This window comes from Salmo trutta, chromosome 3 (genome assembly GCF_901001165.1).
Source record: "Salmo trutta chromosome 3, fSalTru1.1, whole genome shotgun sequence".
In the NCBI taxonomy this organism is placed as follows: Eukaryota; Metazoa; Chordata; class Actinopteri; order Salmoniformes; family Salmonidae; genus Salmo; species Salmo trutta.
The window spans coordinates 53,305,489-53,324,725 of record NC_042959.1 but is presented as its reverse complement, the minus strand read 5'-3'; the positions used below and the strand labels follow the sequence as shown (position 1 = coordinate 53,324,725).

Below are 19,237 nucleotides of genomic sequence, written 5' to 3'. Positions count from 1 at the left end.
TGTGGTGCACCACCTCTCTTTCCATCATCTGACCACTGCCATTTGTGCATTGTGTATGTCCGGCGTGACTGCTCTCGTCATTTTTCTCTTTGATTGGCCCTCTCACAATGTAATCAGTGTTGCAGCTGTCTGAAAAGGCCTCTTGTGCAGTATCTGAGCAATGTCGATCTGAACGATGCGTCCGCACTTCTCGTTTAGTTCCATTCACGTCCATGACAAACGGCAAACTGTCTGGTGAGCGTTTGTCAAACCACTTGATTTACTTCTTTGTTGGACTGTGGTGGCCTTTTAATGCTGTCTCGTTTCTGTATTTCTAAGAATTGCCATGGCCATAAGCTTGAAATTCTAATGTACAGACCGATAGACTGGAGAATAGGACCACAGACTGAGAAGAGAAAGTCACGTGATCTTGCTAAAAAACAGGGCTTACTTTTTCCCCTTTTGCTAATTCTTTGAAGATTGCCTCATTTCGAAATGATTGATGGACTCATCAATTGAAAACATGGCTGACCAATATCCTTATTAACTAACCCAGTCTAACATCTCCAATTATTAAACAACACCGTTTTTAAAGTTTGAAGCCCAAAAAGACGAGAAGAATCCCAGGAAACACCATGTGGTTTGAGTTAGTTTGTTACCGAGTGGCACGCCTTCATCTAAGGTAACTCGGTGTGGTGGATCCCTAAACTGTAGCCAATCCATTAAGACAAAGGTCTCTTGATCCCTTTCTTTAAACTCTGCACCGTGTCTGATTAAATGTAGCTGATTTTTACGCCTGGGCTATGGAGGCCATGAGGCTGAATGGGTCCTCACAGTCAAACCACCATGTGCTGTCACTTCAATAGCCTGAGGAGAATAAGCCAAATAACCACCAGACTGGTTAGAACTGCCAGCTTGGGATAGGAAGATACATTTCATCAAGAGCAGTATGAAAGGTCTGTTTGTAGTTTCTCTCAAAGAGCTGCAACATAAAGACATACTGGGGCAAAAAACTATAGTAGTATGGATATTAACAAGAGCAAATGTGATTAGGGGAATGGTAACTGGAACTACCTTTTAAAATATGTCGTTCCAAAAATCATAGTTAAATTAACCATATAAAGGTGGATAATTAAATAACTATATCCGACTGCAACTGCATTCAACTGTCGACTTTTGTTGCCCAAACTAACCATGTCAAATACTAGGCCTGTAAAATACTTGTCTTTATGAGATACTTTCAAGAGAACGACCCAATTAAAGGCCAAATCGGTAAAATCACCCAACATTACCCCAAACAACGCATTCATTATGCATCACTTAACGCCTAATACGTGACCCCTGGACAACAACAACCCACCCCCTCCCTCCATTCATTTGTCCTCCCCATCCCTCCATCCCCAAAAGGGCGTTAAGGCCTGTATACTCTCTCCCTTGGGAATGCTGGGAAAGGAAGGCCTCTGCATCTGTCCTCAGCCCCAGGGGGAGAGAGACGGAAACAGAGAGAGAGAGAGAGAAAAAGAGAGGAAAAAAGAGAGGAAGAGCAGCCAGAATTCCTTCACCACCACAAGCCCCTACTCTCTCTAAGAGAGAGAGAGAGAGAGAGAGAGAGAGAGAGAGAGAGAGAGAGAGAGAGAGAGAGAGAGAGAGAGAGAGAGAGAGAGAAAAAAATATATATATATGACATTGATTTCCAGGTGTAACACATGTAACAAATGAAATTATTTAAGTCACGGCTGTGTCCCAAAGTTGATGGGTTTATTTGATCCCCTCGCCACTCTGGAAGTCACCCTTTGAGTTTCGTCAGCAACACGTGACAACGGAGGGCCTTCCGAGAAAGTTGGTAGGGGCAAGGGGCTGATTTGGGATTCAACAAGAGTCTCTTTATGAAGCCATCCATCACTTCCTCAATAGCCCAGTGGGCAGAACTAGAGAACCAGGCACCCCGGGCGTCCTCTCAATGGGATGGGGAGGATAGAGGGAGGAGAAAGGAATACAGGAGGGAGGAGAGGGAGGAGTATGGGACTGCTGCATTGTGCTAGCAGGGCTGTGATCTGTCACTCCTTCCCCTCTGAGAAGTCAGCAGGGAAAGTGATTAGGCAAAGCAGCCGCTCCTCCTCCTTCTCCTCCTCCTCTTCTGCCTTCTAATGCAATTTGTGACAGTTTGCACTGTTAGAGAGCCTTGTTGCTATTTTCCTCACCTCTCAATGGATTGGAAATGCAGAATTGTCCTATCTCCACCTCCCAATACACATCCTTGCTTTCCCTCAATACACATTCAAGCTCTCTCTCTCTCTCTCTCTCTCTCTCTCTCTCTCTCTCTCTCTCTCTCTCTCTCTCTCTCTCTCTCTCTCTCTCTCTCTCTCTCTCTCTCTCTCTCTCTCTCTCTCTCTCTCTCTCTCTCTCTCTTCTTCTCCTCTGTTTCTCTAGCAGCAGGTTACCACTGATCATCATTCTATTTCAGACTTGTCATTGGTCATTGAGCCAGCCATCTACCATAGGTTCCCATTGAAGAGAAGTGCAGTCAAAGCCAGCACAGAGCAACACTCAGTCAGCACTCTTCATTCTCACCGTAGTGTTTGACCTGCTTACTCTGTACAAGTTGTCAGAAGTATGTAACGTTGTTGACCTTATCTTGTCCCCTTCTCTCTCAGGTTTCCTAAACATTCAGGTCACAACTCAGCAGGTTTTATTGTCCCTCTAAAGTCATCAGCGCTTTAGGATTGGGTGAAAGGCTTCTGATGGAGTTGATAATTAGTTCAATCAGTTTATTAGGTGCTCTGGTAGTGGGAACAGTTTTAGAGAAAAGTACACATAACTAGCAGAATACTAGTTTATTCAGGCAAGGTAAATGACATTCAGAAGCTGAATTTTTTTTGATAAAGTATCTGTATTGTAAGAGAAAAACATACAACACTGAAATGAGAGGAAAGGGGAGGGGTGGTCTAGAATGGTACAAATTTTGTACAACATCATAACTTCTTCATCCACTTTGCCACTAACTGGTCGTGAAAGTATATTTCCTGTGCTCTATTTGCGGTTGGTGCTCAGAGAATTGACAGAGTTGTTAAGAATCTCGCCACTGTGCCTCTGAAAAAAAGGAAAGCTTTGGTCTTTAGCCTTTCCCTTTATCTGTGTGACCCGTCCTCTTAAAACACAGGGATGAGTGAAAGGTCCTGACTCTGCATTGAGCCTCAGCTTAGATGTCAAACTATGGCATTCAATCTGCAACACCCCATTCTCTAAGTCAAGGAAGCTGCACCCCCCTACGTCACACACGCACACCCCTCGATAAAACCACTGCCGATCTTCTCAAACCAAGGGTTCTGGATGAGCTGACGAGAAAGAAAAAGAAAACAAGAGTGGGAAAAGCCCCCGAAATAGCCCCCACAACCCCCTAACCCATGGGGGGCTTTCTCCTCTGACCACTGTTTGGGAGTGCCCCCCACCCCCTCGGCCCTTTCACCCCGGCACAATGGCGGCCTGGCCGTGTTATTTGAGGCACTAAAGAGGTGGACCTCCTCGCCGCCCCCGGGACAATAGCTCCCCCGTTGAGGCCTTTCTTCCCTTCACCTTTCTAATGACAGGTTTCATCCTCTCTCCCCTGACCTCAGGGAGGGGCCTAGCCCACCACCACCACCTTCCTCCTGCTGACTGACCCTCCAGCCCTACCGCCTACCACTCCTAACACACACAGAAGCATGAACACATACACACACACACAATCACAAACAAAATGGAGACCATCAGAGATACATACTCTCTGTGAGTGGACTTGTTTTGGGTTGTTTTATGGTTACTGTACTTGAAACTTTATCAAATATGTTGATGTTTATGTAATAATGTATAATTGCTCATGATCTTTCATTTCCTTTTGCAAAGCTGTTAAAATACATTTTTACCATCCAACACACGCCCACACACACAGCCAGGTCCTCGCACACGCACACACCCCCTGATCCTCTGACTGACCTTTACAGTAAATTCCTCAGTCATCACTTACAAGCTCTGACCGTGGCTACCATAGCTTAATACTCGTTCATTATGTGGACTTTCAGCATGGTGGGGCTAAACTACGCTCACAGGGGAAATCACTCTCCATGCTCTTACATAAGGTCTCTCTCAGATGATCGATTATAGTTTGGATTCTTCTGAAAGAAGCAAGCTCTGACCAGTTTAGTATTTTAGATTCGTTTTGGAGGGAAATTACCATAAGTCATTATGAACATAACACAACAGCATTTGGTTTTGAGTTCATTAACATCCCAAATCCTAACTTAAGATGCGTGTGCATTACTCAAGTTGTCACGTAAATCGTAGTTTGACATCAGCGCATGACAGTCTTACGCAATGGTCAGAGTTCAGAGTGTTCAACTCGAGTTTTTGGACAAGATTTGGGCGAGAAAGGGAACACTGAGTCCAGGACTCCCTGAGACTCTCTAGGACCAGGATGGCTACTACTTTAATGAGTCAATGTGATGTTAATTTAAAACACATTTCAAAAGGAACAGTGGTCAGTGGTCAGTCTGCGTTTTGGGGGGACGTACTATCTGTGTTGATTGCAATTTGTTTGGCTACGGTGTCTTACTGGAAAATAAATACCCTTCTTAAGAAGTCTCCTTTATAAGAATTAAAATAACAGTTTTAAGTGCTAACAACGTATACAAACACTGTAATTACACTTTACCTATCTACGTTACTACAACCATAAATGTAAAAGTCTTAGCATTTAATAATAAGCATTGGGACTAAATAAGGATTTACAGGAGAAGACAATCCCCTAGTAAACAATAGGGGAGTAAGCATAGCGGTAGTACTGTAGGTGAGTGCTGACGTGGAGAGAGTGCAAAAAAAAACCTGCCAAGTGGGGCGACATGAGGCGACAGGGTATGACAAAGATGAGTTGTTTGACTGCAGGGCGGATAAAGAGGAATCCCCGACCTAGATTCGCGCACACACACATACACACAAGCAGACACGTACGCACACACAAACATACATGCACACACACCACAAAACATTCATAGAAATAGTATACACACACACACACACACGCACACACACTCAACATGAATAGACATACTATTCTAACACGCACTCGCACACACCCGCACACACCTGCACCCGCACATACACACACACACACACATTCCTCTCCAGTCCTCATGACTCCTCCCTGGGGGGTCACAGTGGCAAAGAGGGGGGAATTTCACGGTTGACCTTCTTCTCACGCCTTTGTGAGCCCCTTCACCCCCGTGTTGATTCTCTTGACCTAGTTGGCCGTCCAGGAGCAAGCCACTTATATTACTCACATCTCTCCTCTCAGCACCATCTTACATCTGTCTGTCTTCTGCTGTTGGCCGCATCACAGAATTATGATTCTGGGTGTGGATTATTTTCAGATGAAGAGTTAATCCATTTTTATCAACCCTTGCCATGTTGGTGATCCTTTCTTGGTTTGGTTTATTTACAAAACCTCTATCAAGTATCTCACCTTATTCAGTAATTAATGGGTCACATCTTTCTTTGAACGACCTTTGTTGTTGTGTTCCGTGCTAGACCGTTGTGTTCTGTGCTAGACCGTTGTGTTCTGTGCTAGACCGTTGTGTTCTGTGCTAGACCGTTGTGTTCTGTGCTAGACCGTTGTGTTCTGTGCTGGGCTGTTGTGTTCTGTGCTAGACCGTTGTGTTCTGTGCTGGGCTGTTGTGTTCTGTGCTAGACCGTTGTGTTCTGTGCTGGGCTGTTGTGTTCTGTGCTGGGCTGTTGTGTTCTGTGCTAGACCGTTGTGTTCTGTGCTAGACCGTTGTGTTCTGTGCTGGGCTGTTGTGTTCTGTGCTGGGCCGTTGTGTTCTGTGCTAGACCGTTGTGTTCTGTGCTAGACCGTTGTGTTCTGTGCTAGACCGTTGTGTTCTGTGCTGGGCTGTTGTGTTCTGTGCTAGACCGTTGTGTTCTGTGCTGGGCTGTTGTGTTCTGTGCTAGACCGTTGTGTTCTGTGCTAGACCGTTGTGTTCTGTGCTGGGCTGTTGTGTTCTGTGCTAGACCGTTGTGTTCTGTGCTAGACCGTTGTGTTCTGTGCTAGACCGTTGTGTTCTGTTCTAGACCGTTGTGTTCTGTGCTAGACCGTTGTGTTCTGTGCTAGACCGTTGTGTTCTGTGCTAGACCGTTGTGTTCTGTGCTGGGCTGTTGTGTTCTGTGCTAGACCGTTGTGTTCTGTGCTAGACCGTTGTGTTCTGTGCTAGACCTTTGTGTTCTGTGCTAGACCGTTGTGTTCTGTGCTAGACCGTTGTGTTCTGTGCTAGACCGTTGTGTTCTGTGCTGGGCTGTTGTGTTCTGTGCTAGACCGTTATGTTCTGTGCTAGGCTGTATTCTGCAGTGTTGTGTATAGCTGCTGTGCCTCCCCTGTGCTCTGGGGTTTTCCCCTCCCCCTCAGGGAAGGAGACTTGCACTGTCAGATTTCCCTCTCCCAGAATGAGCGCCTAAGTACTCCTGTCTCGCACCGCAATTTAACGCCAGGCCTGCTGCTGGTATACACAGAGTGTACAAAACATTAGGAACACCTGTCTTTCCATGACATAGACTGACCAGGGGAATCCAGGTGGAAGCAATGATCCCTTATTGATGTCACTTGTAAAATCCACTTCAATCAGCGTAGATGATGGGGAGGAGACAGGTCAAGGAAGGATTTTTAAGCCTTGAGACATGGATTGTGTGTGTGTGCCGTTCAGAGGGTGAATGGGCGAGACAAAAGATTTAAGTACCTTTGAACGGGGCATGGAAGTAGGTGGCAGGTGCACCGGTTTGGATGTGTCCAGGATTGCAACACTGCTAGGTTTTTCAGCCTCAACAGTTTCCCGTAGCAATCAAGAATGGTCCACCACCCAAAGGACATCCAGCCAACTTGACACAACTGTGGGAAGCATTGGAGTCAACATGGGCCAGCATCCCTGTCGAACGCTTTCAACACCTTGTAGAGCCCATACCCTGACGAATTGAGGCTGTTCTGAGGGCAAAACCATTTTCTGCTTAGATGATCCCAAACAAAGACATGCATGTGAGGAAAGAGGGGGAGGGCTGCAAGAGAGTCTGTAGGTCTGTTTAGTAAACAGTCGAAAAGATGATGCGAGAACCAACTGTAAAGTGGAGGAACAGGGGAAGAGGAGGGAAGTAGAGGAGAGGGAACAAGAGAAGTGGGCATACAAGCCCTACACAGGTTCAGTGGAGCGGAGACCTATGTGGAGAGTGTTTACTGTAAATTGGATTCAGGAAGGGGCAGGGACTGCCTACCTACCACCACTATTCACTAGGTCAATTCAGAGTTAGACAAGGGGACAACAGCCCCCTGGCAACGAACATACACCACACCAGGACTGGACTGGTGGTGTGTGATTTATTTCATTTAATATTTGATCCCCATTAGCTGTTGAAGAAAAAGTGTGTGTGGGGGGCATACTTTTTCCATGTGTTTGTGTGTGAGAGTGAGAGTGAGAGTGAGAGTGAGAGAGAGAGAGAGAGAGAGAGAACCCCTGCATTGGTCCTTGGTCCTCAGTGTGAGCCCATATGGTCACCAACCCCCCTCATTCACTGACGTCAAAATGTTATCTGGGGTCTCCAAGTCTGCGTTTTTCACAATTTCAGAGCTCCAAGGTCAAAGACAAAAACGGAGGGGTTCCTAAAATCAAACACGGTGACACCCCTATCTGACCCAGAGCTTCACCCGAGCCCCGTTGTTTTATTTGAACCCTAATAACTCTTCAAATTAAAAGGCTATCCTATTATTATTTTTCTCTCCTCCCCTTTAAAAGGCCTGGGTTTCAAAGTGCTAATAAAATAAACTGGAGGGCCCCATTTCTTTATTTGTTTGTGTGAAGGGTGTGTGGGAGAGTGAGGGCGGGGACTGAGGTTTTAGGTTCAGAGGGGGGGTAAAAGCAACAGAGGTCACTGGGAACAAAAGAGCAGAGGACCCGAGAGGTCAAACACCCTGGTGTCCAAACTCCCTGAGCTTGCGTTGTTGCAGGCCAGTGGCCCCGCTTGTATAATCGCCGGGTACGTTTTGTCCGAGAGTGTAGGATAGAATATATCACGGGCGCCCGACAGATGAACAATAGATCACATTTTGTCGGAGCCCCGAGTCAAGCGTTCTGGCTCTTTTCAGCTTGACCGTACATCTGAAGCGATGAAGATTAACCCTCTATTCACTGGCCTTGCGTTGGGATGCCCTACGCCCGGCCAAACAATCCCTCCCATGGGTTTTTATAGGACACTACTACCACTAGCAACGCACACCAGGTGCCTTTCCTCAGCAATTCAGCAGGTTGGGATAGAATGGGGGGCATTCATAAGAGTTTATCGCAACGTTAGGTTTGGGTGACCCGACCGTGACCACTTGTTTTTCCAACAGGAAAAAGAGGCCCCATAGCACTGTGTGGAATAGCTACTGTTTGCTCTTAAATACTTCCTCAACATCCTGAGAATGAAGCATTCATCTATTCAGTATCTGCGCACGGTCTGATCATTTCCTATAGACAGGGAATGAATTATGAGTTGAAGTTACATTTATGAGTAACCGTCCATGTCAGTGCATTTTGGTCCAACAAAATAAACCAGAAAGAGACCATAAGGAAGAGAGAGTTGATGCCAAAGCAGGCGCTGCACCCTACAGCCATAGGCTCATGTACCTCTGTCGGCTGTCACTCAAAATACTAAAAGATTCCGAACATTTATGTTTGAATAACTTACAACCTCTGACTAAAAACATGAACATTTAAGTACTACTCAGGGGGCAAATCAATAACATCACATGGTAATATGATAATAGCTTCAGGCTGTGCATTAAACATAAATAGGCTCTGTCAGCCCTCTGGGGGGCTCAGCATTGGTATTCCTCTATAAGAAGCGGAGCATGGAGCTCACTTGAATGGCAGGGCTGGTTGAGAAAAAGTTGAGAGAAGGTTGGAGGGCAAAGTGCAGGCAGGCTACGTTAGGTGGTCTACAGAGGATTGAGATGAGGGCCGGCTAAAAAGTAGCGAGAGAGTTGAGGAAAAGTTAAGAGTGGAATGGAGGTTGAGGGAAGGGTTGAAAAAAGTTAGAAGAAGGCTGCGAGAGAAAAAAAGTTCAGAGAGGATGAGCAAAGCGGCTGGAAGTGGATTCAGGGGGCGGTGCTTTGAAACAGTTGAGAGACCAGGTTGAGGGAAAGTTGAGTAAAGTTTGAAAATAGTAGAACATCGAGAGAAACTACGGGTGGGGGCCGAGAGCAGATCGAGAGCGGATTGAGAGGGGGTCCTAAACTAAAAACAGTTGAAGGACGATTAGAAGAAGGGGGAAGGTTGAGAAAGGAACGGGAACAGGTTAAAAGACGCATCATAGATCAACAAAAGATCAGAGGTTGCTCAAACGCTGACAGGGGGCTGAGAAAGAGAGAGCTTGAGAGAGGCAGGAGGGAGGACAGAGAGAGACGAGGTTGAAAGAGGGAGTCTTATCTGTGTCCCATCTGTCTTGACATGTACACTCCTCTAGTTGAAGCCCTGCAGGGGAGAGTATAAGAGGCATGCATGTCAATTACTGAGTGTGGATCCTCCAGAGGGCTTAGAGGTAAGGCCTGTGCACTCTGGCCCAAAACCAGCCTAACCAGCCCCAGCCTCAACTCTGATGTCATGGTTTTCTACTGTCATGTGAGTCAGCGAACCATGCACACCAAAAGTGGTCATCACACAAAGGCAGATACTCTGCGTGGCACATGCAAAATGTTACTCGATTTCATTTTTTTTTTTGAGTTTGGCGATTGAGTAGATATTTCTACACAACTGAACATTTTGTCTTCTTTGGTTGAAAAGGGGAAAAAAACAATCGATATGACCTGCTTATTTTATGACTGGAGTTTGTGAAGAGGTCAAACGTTCTTGCACCCAGAATAAAACAAGTGAAAATGTAAAAGGGCAAAGGTAGAAAAATGCTTCTCATCTAATGACATGATTGACAAATGTGCAGAGGAAAATGTGCAAAAGTGATTACGTGTGATTGATTGTTTAACTCATCTCTCATTAAGACTGAAATATGCTTAGCCTCATTCTTAGTCTCAAATCACAACCCTTATCAGTATGACTATTTACTGACCATTATGAAGTTTAGATCCAAGATGTTTCTCATCAAGAAACCCTCCAAGATGTTTCGCTTGACTTGGTTGTACTGCACACCTGGGAGATCTGCCTTAATAAATACCTGATGTGTAGCGCCAGTTAATTCCCCTATAAAATAACTCCCTTCCTTCTTCCTGTGAGCACGGCTGGTGTTTATCAAACGAGGTAACGTCCTGTCATGTGACCCTGGTTTCTCCCAGAGCCCACCTGTGTGGACTTTTCTCTTAATCCATGCAGCCCTTTTACTCTGCTTTGAATACTTAGACTACTGAGTGTAACTAATTCTCCCACACAAGGATATTGTCTTCCCCTATCTCTTTCTTTGTCCTTCTCTTTCAAGCCGCCCATTCACTGAATTCATTAGTAGGCAGTGTGGTGCGAGAGAGAGAGAAACTTTCCAATTAAAGGACTTAATAGGCTATTACCATCATCTTAAATCCAACACTTGTTTTTTCTCACATTGTGAAACCAGATAATGATTATTTATCAGATCAGTGTGAACTTTTAAAACCCTTTCTGAAGTTTCTAACTTGTAATTCGTGTTTTGAATGTGATGTATTCCCTATTTTGACCTACGAGTGTACTGTGAAGACATGCCAAAGTATATTTTTTATGCAAAATAGGATAATAAAGCTAGTACAAATCATCCCATGTAATAGTTATGGGTCTGTGTAACATTTCCTACAATGATAAATAGTTTTTAATGTGTATCACCCCCAGCTTTATCATTCAAAACACGTAAATTTAACAATTGTTGTTACTAGTGGGGTTGAACTAAATGTGTTAAACAGGCTCTTTTCCCTCCACACACATGCTGCACAGACACTGCAGATGACCAGGGGGGCTGTGGAGGCAGATAGTCCCCTGGGACGGTCAAGCAGGCCCCAGCAGGGCCTTTCTCAGAGTAGACACCCATTTGGTGCCTCCCTCCCTCCTCTCCTCGAGCCCCCCTGACCGCCAACCTGGAGGGGTCAGCTGTGCAAAAGGAGCCCTGGTCCAGAGCCGGGAGCGTAAATCAGGGGCCATCGCGGGAACCCTGCTTTGCCCAGGGTTCCAGCCCGTCCTGGCACCATCACTCCTGGCTCTGACGTAGAGCAGGCTACCACTGAGGTGGGTTCCCACTGATGGATCACCCAGACCGGGACACGTGGGCAACCCGGGACCCCCTGAATGATCCATCATCACCAGTGACCAGCCAGAGGGAAAGCAGTCTATCTACCAGGGTTGGCTTTAATTTGTTTTAGTTTTTAATATTTAATTTCCATTCAGTTCATGAATTGAAGATACCACATTATATGTCAACATTATTTATACTTTAAATGAAAACATGACAACGTATTACCAATTGGAAAGCAATTGACCCTAACCCATGCTACCTATACACCGTCAGAGTTTTCTGATTGAGTTGTGAACTAGCAGTTCAATAAACTCGGACAAACTCTAATCTCATAACAACTTATGATGGATATCAGCCAATCAACTTTGTCATTTTTGTTGCAACAGCACTATGCTACGCTAGCTTAAAATGGTTGACGTGTCCTCCTCGCCACTCCCTCATAACAGCACCTGGAATTGTGACAGGTAAATGTAATTTGCAGAGACAAGTCTTTGCTTCCCGAGGCAGTAGACTTTATTTCAATTGCCTTCACCCTTCGCTTTTTGCCCCTGTGTAGTAGTTTACGTCTCCGCCTGAGGCCTGACTCTAATAGACAGGGTCATAAAATGGCTGTGTTACTGTTTTCCTTTTTCAAACCAGTGACACCAGTTGTTCACCTTCCTCACAGGGCCTTTTGTAAGGCCTGACAGGTCGTCTATTCCAGACAGGGACGTTTGTAGAAGTCAACCTTGAGTTGTCTCCACATTCAATAAGGACCATCTTTATGAGCTTTTCAGCACTTAAAAAATTCATGGGGAAAATGGCCGCTTGGATGGTTGTTTTGATTTAGTTGCATATATTAAAGTTATCCTGTTTGTTGATGTACTGAAATATTTCAATAAAACCTCCTGAAACATTAAAATGTTTACTAATTTATCGGAAAAACAACACATTGGGAAAAGATGTTCGTTCACTGTTTGTTTAGGCTATCACCAACAAGGTTTTTCGTGTCATTACTCTTACGTTTTTGTAATAACAGATATTTTGACAGGTCCTGGGGTTGAGGGTAGGACAAGAGGACCTTCACGTTGACACATACAGCCGAGACAGAAATAGAAACCCACGGCCATGATGGGGTTAGGACATGTCCTTCTGAGAACCACCATCTTTCACCCTGTCTTCTGGCTCTAAGCCATCCACAATAATTAGAAAAGACAGGCGAATAAGTCAAATTGATAAGGAAGTAAGTGAACTGTGATACACCCTGTATGTGAGTTAAGACAATCGAGTTTGACCACCTCTATTAACCAACACTTTATATTCCACAATTTGAGTGATTATCCCCTGTTGCTATAACACTGACATTTTGTTATGGTGAGAAATGAAATAAAAATGATTGGATTTAATAATTACCGTATTGAAGAATTGATGAAAGGCAGTGTCATAGGGAAATAATGAAGCCGTGTGTCATCATTCTGTCAAAGCTGTACTTCACATCAACAGAACATTTGCACATACTGCCCTCATGTGGTATCACTAGTACTACATTTAGTGTTCCATTTCAAAATCAAAACACAGCAAGTTTTTAAACCTATACTGCAGATGTGTATTCAAAGGTAGCATGCAAAACAAAAACATTACAAGCAATATTTCATCAAATGTGTATTTTTATTAACAGACACCCAAGCCTTTTGGGGGGAAATAATGCCAACCACAAAACTGCCCCAATGCACCTTGACAAAACATTCTTTATTCTGTCTTGACTTCCTGTACTTCTGACCTCACATACGATACATTTTATTTTCAGACAAAACAGACACACTCCATCCCTTCATATCATATAGTTCAATGTACCACATGCTACTGAACTGCAAGATCTTGAGGCATTCTAGTGACGGCCACTAAATGGAAGAGTCTAATCTAAAACCCAACTCTTCTTGGATTAAACTGCCAAGAGACCGAAGTCATGCTGCTCATTTAGAAACAACCTCTCAAGCAGTAATGAAATGATATCACACTAGTTTACAACAATGTTAATTACCACCCTCTTCAACTAGCACATGGGACGTTCAGGCTTTTGTTCCAGACCTGATTAAACTTATCAAGGTATTGAACAGACAACACATTTTAATAGATGAGTTAGTGCTGGAACCAAAGCCTGCACAGGCTGTTACTCTCTAGAACCAGGGTTGATGACTGCTGAGTTTTGCTGGTCAGTCCCGTCCAGCCTTGAGTTTCTCCTCCACCGTGTGGTCCCCCTTAGATCCTCCCATGCAGGGTGGGCTCTTGGCTATGCTGGGGTTGCTGCCCCACTGCAGGGGTGTCTTGGCCTGGATGGCCAGCGCGTGGACACAGGTCTTCAGCTCCTCGGCTAGGGTCTCGTTGACAAGGCGGTGGCGCTGTAGCAGGGAGAGGCCGTCGAAGCGTGGGCTGACCACCAGGACTCTGAAGTGGGATTCGGATCCAGGGGGCACGGCGTGCATGTGGCTCTCATTGTGGACTTCCAGGTGTTCTGGCTCCAACTGCTGGGTGAGCTTGGTCCGTATGGCCCCCTCCACGGGCCGGTTGGGATCAGGAGCCATGTGGGGTCGGAAGTGGGCTAAGGGCCTGGTGAAGGCGAGGGTGGTGGAGATTGGACAGGCACAGCGGAGAACACTGGGCAGCATTCAGAGGATTGGGGAAAGCGACGTCTGTAGAAAGCCTGCAATGAAGAAGTGGTCTCTCTTCAGGTTCAGAAGTTACAATCTTAGAAAAAAAAGGTGCTATCTAGAACCTAAAAGGGTCGTTTGGCTGTACCGTCTGTGGAAAGGGTTCTACATGGAACCTAAAAGGGTTCTACCTGGAACCAAAAAGGGCACTACCTGGGACCAAAAAGGGTTATCCTATGGGGACAGCCGAATAACCCTTTTGGAACCATTTTTTTCTAACTGTAGCTTGCATCCAGCAGCTCGCTATCTGCTGTTAAGCTAGCTATTTTACAGCAGACTCTGCTTTACATAGCTACAGTATCTGTTAGCTATAGCTATAACATCTATGTTCTTTAGACACATGAAAATGCAATGCTGCGCAATGACGTTTGCTAATTTCTTTCACAACATACTATAACTAGCTACGTTAGCTAGCTAACGTTATCTAACTGGCTAGCTAGCTTCTTGCAGTAATCACAGCCATATTGAATTCATTTCGTAGCCTCGAATAGTACCTTAGCTAGTTTGGGTTGTTATTAATAAATGATCAAAGCTGTAATAACCCAAAGTGAGTTGTAATACATGTATTAGCTACCTACCTTTTCACAGTGTCCTCAGTTTTCCAACGTACACAGGAAGTGCTGCCTGCTGTGGACTTTCTGGGACTTGTAGTCTTTGCTTGAATTGTAGTCTTTGTAGACGGCCTGGGACTCATATTTCAGCAGTAAATTGTAGTCTTTGTAGGCTAGTAAATCTAGTACTGGTGGAGGTATGGTGCAAAGTAAAAAACATTCAAAATGAGCTATCATGCCTGTTGGTGAAATTATGTTGAACCAACGTGGAATAAGACGTTGGATTGACATCTGTGCCCAGTGGGATGCTGTTCTGACCCCTTGGCACAGAAGTCAAGAAATCCATTATATCATTGATGATCAATTCGGTAAATTAAATAATTACAAGGGTTTCATCATTAGGACAGTAGTTTATTTTTCTTTGCTATCCATTGCTGTTCTGAAAATGTCAATTGCACAACAGTGCAAATAAATAAACATAGACAAAAGATAAGAAAAAATCCCACACACAAACTTTATAACAGAATCATGGCGTTGTAACATTTAAGTATTCTTCATAACCAGTAGTATTTATTTTGATGTATTTACTTATATTCCATTCTCATTTACAAAATACACAAAATCAAAGACAACATATAGTATTCTGTCATTTACACTTACGTTTTTTTTTGTCCTTTGTATTTTATTTATGGTTCCACATGTATAGAGTATTGTAATTGCTAATACTATGATCTATACTTACATACAAACAACTACAGATTATACAGCACAGTACAAAGACAGTGATAAATCCTCTGTTACATGAATTAATCACAATGTATTCTTATTGACAAAAGCCTCAAAGACCTAGGGGTAGTTTTAGAAGTAAATATAAGCCATTCAGTCCCATTTAGTAGAAGCCAACACACAGCATTTCAGTGGAAAAGGCCCAGCATATAATGTGCTTAATTTCCCAATAGTGTTTTGGGGAGAGATAAAATACAAATAATCAAACACTTATTGCTATAATTATGTTTTTGCACTCATGATTGACCGTTGACCGAGCAACAAGTTAAGAATACAAAAAAACCCTGTAACAGAATTGAAAATATGCAACTACAGGTCCTAGAAACAATCTTGACTTAAAATATCCTGAACTGGTTCACTGAGAGAGTAAATAGATAGTTAAGCATTTCACAGCGTTCCATGTCGTACTATACAACAATAATATTGACATCCTTGTTTATCATTTCATGGGCGGTATAATTAGGACAACATACAGATAGGATATGGAAACACAGATCAGACACATGCTGCAATGCTGAGGCTGATTCTTCAATAACAAATGGAATCTTTTAAGATTACTCTGCTTCTTAGAGGAATTGTTAACAAATGTACTTTCCGACAGACTGGCCATCCACGTCCCAGATCAGTTTATAAAAACTGCTCCCCCTACTACAGGAATATTTTCAAGGGGTCAAAGGTTATAAAGACCTATAATATTTATCTATGTTATATTTCATGTATTTTAATTTACATATTTAAATCTATATTCCAGTTTTTTTTATGACATAGTATAAACTTAAGACATACAAAAATATTTGGCAATAATAAATGAGATAAATTACTAATGGCACACTTATAGATCGGCGGTCACTAAACCATCAGTGAAAGGTTTGGGTGTGTAGACTAATGCATGTCAATTGTGTGGAATATGCTAGTTCATGGTCATGTAAACATAAAGAAAAGTGAGAGGTTGCTATGTCAATAAATAGTCAACTGTGACAACTGTAAATCAATGTATACTGATTATTTTGTGTGCTGTTCACAACCGCATGCATGACTCATTTGGTACCAATTAATCATTTGGCTACTGTCTTAAAGTGGTCACTTGTAAGCAGTTGTTGTGTGTACGTCAACTGCTTTACCTTCTGCTACCCTTCATGTGCTAGCTACTGATATATTTAATGTCACAAAGGTTTTGGTCTTTTGAAGAATGCAAGGCATTAACAACTGTGCATGTACAGCTAGGTACATTTAGTGCAATGGATTGGTCTCTATCTAGAATTCTGTTAAGTCTACATATGGCTGCTATCCTAAAAAATGGCAGTTTATGATCATTTCCTTTGTTGCTGAATCAGTGCTTGTTGCTTTTCTCTGTTTGTTTCTTTGTAACATGCAATTGTGAACATACCACACTTGATCAATGTGCTTGCTATAAGGGAAATGTGAAATGGTTTTTGGTACCAAACCAATGTACAGGAAATCTATGGATCAGATATCCCGTGAGGACACTGCCCTTAGCAGTGTGTTTAGTCCTAGTCTATCATGTATGATAAAAACCTCAGCGGAGGTGTGTAACATGTTAAATGTACCCATATATCATGATGTTCTAAGCTTCAAGGGTGGAAATCAAAGGAAAGTTATACTACTTCTATTTCAATGCTCTGTGAAATATTTCCCATAAGCATCCAATAATGTTCTCCTTCTCATTGAGTTTTAATTCTGATTTTGATCATCCGATCAATAAAGCAGCTTTTACTTATATCGCCACATCAGTTAATCATACTCCAAGTATTGAATAAAACAACTAATAAACAAGCTATCAAGAATCCACAAAAGAAAAATCAATATTGCAGGTCAAAGTTCAATATTACACAGGCAAACAAGCACATTCTCACACCCATATCAAAATTATACTAAGAATAAGATATGGGCTATGACGTATATGTTAGTATTTAATGACAGTGCATATATGTGCTTACCACTATAGTCTCTTTTGAAACACATATATTGCATCCAAAAGTAAATATATCTAAATATCTTTATAAATATCAAATGAAATCTACTGAAAATATATCACATTGTTTCAATGTTTCACTGAAGTTAAGTGTATCCTTTCCATATTATTTTCAACTTCATTATTTTGAAGATTTTCGCTCCACTTTGAACATCTAGTTCCTGTATCAAAATATCACAAACAATGAAAACGTATGTTTCAGTTGTGCACATTAAAATGGTTTTATGTGTTCAAGGGATGCGAGAATGTTCCAGAAATCCAAGGTCAATGTTAGAACAGCCAAATTATATCAAAGGCAGTGTGATTTCTCTCATAAAAGGACACGGATATAACATCTAACATCTGACTTATTGATGTACAGTAACATGACACACTTCAATGCCATTTTCATATTGTGTTCTATCTTTCTAGCAAACTGTCCATGAATTCACTTACATACTTAGTTACATGCATACCACTTTCCAAAAACACATTTTGTAAGAGCAAAACATAATGCCTATGACAGATGGAACAAAGAAGGCATTTGTTACTATAGGATATAGGAAGCAAGAATGACGATTGAACTGTGGGATTTTAAACGTTTGTTTAGAACATGACAGTAGTAATAACTATTGTAACAAGTTGTGACAATAGTCATATTTGCATCAGCAAACATTTGTGCTTTAAATGTGGAATGTTTGAATAAAAGTGTTGTTCTAAAATGTACATGGCGAACAATATGGGCTGAACAAATTTCAACATTGTCAGAAATGGAGATTGAAGGATTGATTTGAGTGACCGTTTATGATAGAATGGCTAGAAAGAATGATTTAAAGGGAAAAAGCTCAACAGATCACTTTTGTCAACAGTCTCATTCAAACCATAATTAAAGTAAACCTGGAATGTTCTAGCATCTATAAAATGGCAGTTATTTTGTACATAAAATAAACAAGACCTTGGAAGGTATGATAATGAGGCCTTGGTTTAACGAAATGTTTTGGTTTACCCATTAAGTCAAAAATAGTTCAAATCAAGGCATAACGCATCATTTTTGACTGACGTTCTCCCATAACAATGTAGACACATGTAGATGGGAAGTGAGCTGAGCTTATCGGAGAAATTGGTCTGAATACAGATCGGATGGCTAGTGATAATTTCTATTACGGGCTAATGGCATGGCTCATAAACTAGACCCCATGTCCCTACCCCATAACCCCATAAATCTGTCTCCATTATGGGGAACTGCATCTAAACTACTTCCTCAACCCTCCTAAACACATACACTTAGTGATTAAGATTGCACTGAACAAGCATTAAAGTTGGAACAGCTTCTGTTGGTCTAGGGGCAGAGTTTGGTTGCACTTCCCTTTCTCTACCAACTCACAGCATATTCATGGGGATCAATGTCAAGCAGCGGCAGCACAGTTCCACAGATCTTAGTAGTATAGAGATGTGTCTATCTAAACAGTACATCCAATATCAGGCAATCCACAATATTTACAACTTAGTAGATCTGTGCAGCATCTGCATTGAACTAATTCCTGTGAATAGGCTGTGACTTCAATTGGGCGTACAGGGCAGAGTTTAGGGGTTTCTTGGGCTGCTTGTTGTTCACAGTGTGGCTTACTCATTCTGACCCCCCACGTCGCCCCCTAGGGGTGTGGCCACACTATTGCAGCACCTGGCCCCGTGTCTCCGGCAGCTTGAACGCCAGGAAGCTGCCCGCTGCAAGCGCCCCGGAGGCGAACAGGATGGGCACAGCCTTGGTAATGCCCACGAAAGAGGTGAAGATGCTGATGCCCAACACGGCTGCCAGTTTACAGAGGGCGTTTAGAAAGCCAAACGCTGTGCATCTGGGAGGAGAGAGGAAGATCAGTCAGTTCCATAATAACCTCTATTTAAACAGTCTCAGATTGAACTCATAATGTAACACCTGCAGGAGGACTGTTCAGCCAGATAGGGAGCGCTACTACTCTTTCTGAAATTGGAAAATAATATTTAATCATGGTCAG

At 43.0% G+C, this 19,237-nt stretch overlaps 2 protein-coding genes across 2 annotated transcripts in view; both read right to left on the bottom strand.

The window, feature by feature from the left end:
• Nucleotides 1-12,857: 12,857 nt before the first annotated feature.
• bola1 (bolA family member 1) lies at nucleotides 12,858-14,569 on the bottom strand. The gene is made up of 2 exons (XM_029739697.1): nucleotides 14,495-14,569; nucleotides 12,858-13,909 (listed from the first exon to the last, which is right to left on the bottom strand). Exon 2 carries the CDS (start codon nucleotides 13,872-13,874, stop codon nucleotides 13,422-13,424), a length of 453 nt encoding a protein of 150 aa, XP_029595557.1. The 5' UTR covers nucleotides 13,875-13,909; nucleotides 14,495-14,569; the 3' UTR covers nucleotides 12,858-13,421.
• A 288-nt stretch (nucleotides 14,570-14,857) lies between these two features.
• The window catches only part of LOC115178475 (synaptic vesicle glycoprotein 2A-like), a 53,784-nt gene continuing 49,404 nt past the window's right edge, over nucleotides 14,858-19,237 (bottom strand). Inside the window, exon 13 of the mRNA XM_029739684.1 lies at nucleotides 14,858-19,078. Within this exon, the coding sequence (XP_029595544.1) occupies nucleotides 18,895-19,078 (184 nt within the window). The 3' untranslated portion in view covers nucleotides 14,858-18,894. The remainder of the gene's footprint in view (nucleotides 19,079-19,237) is intronic.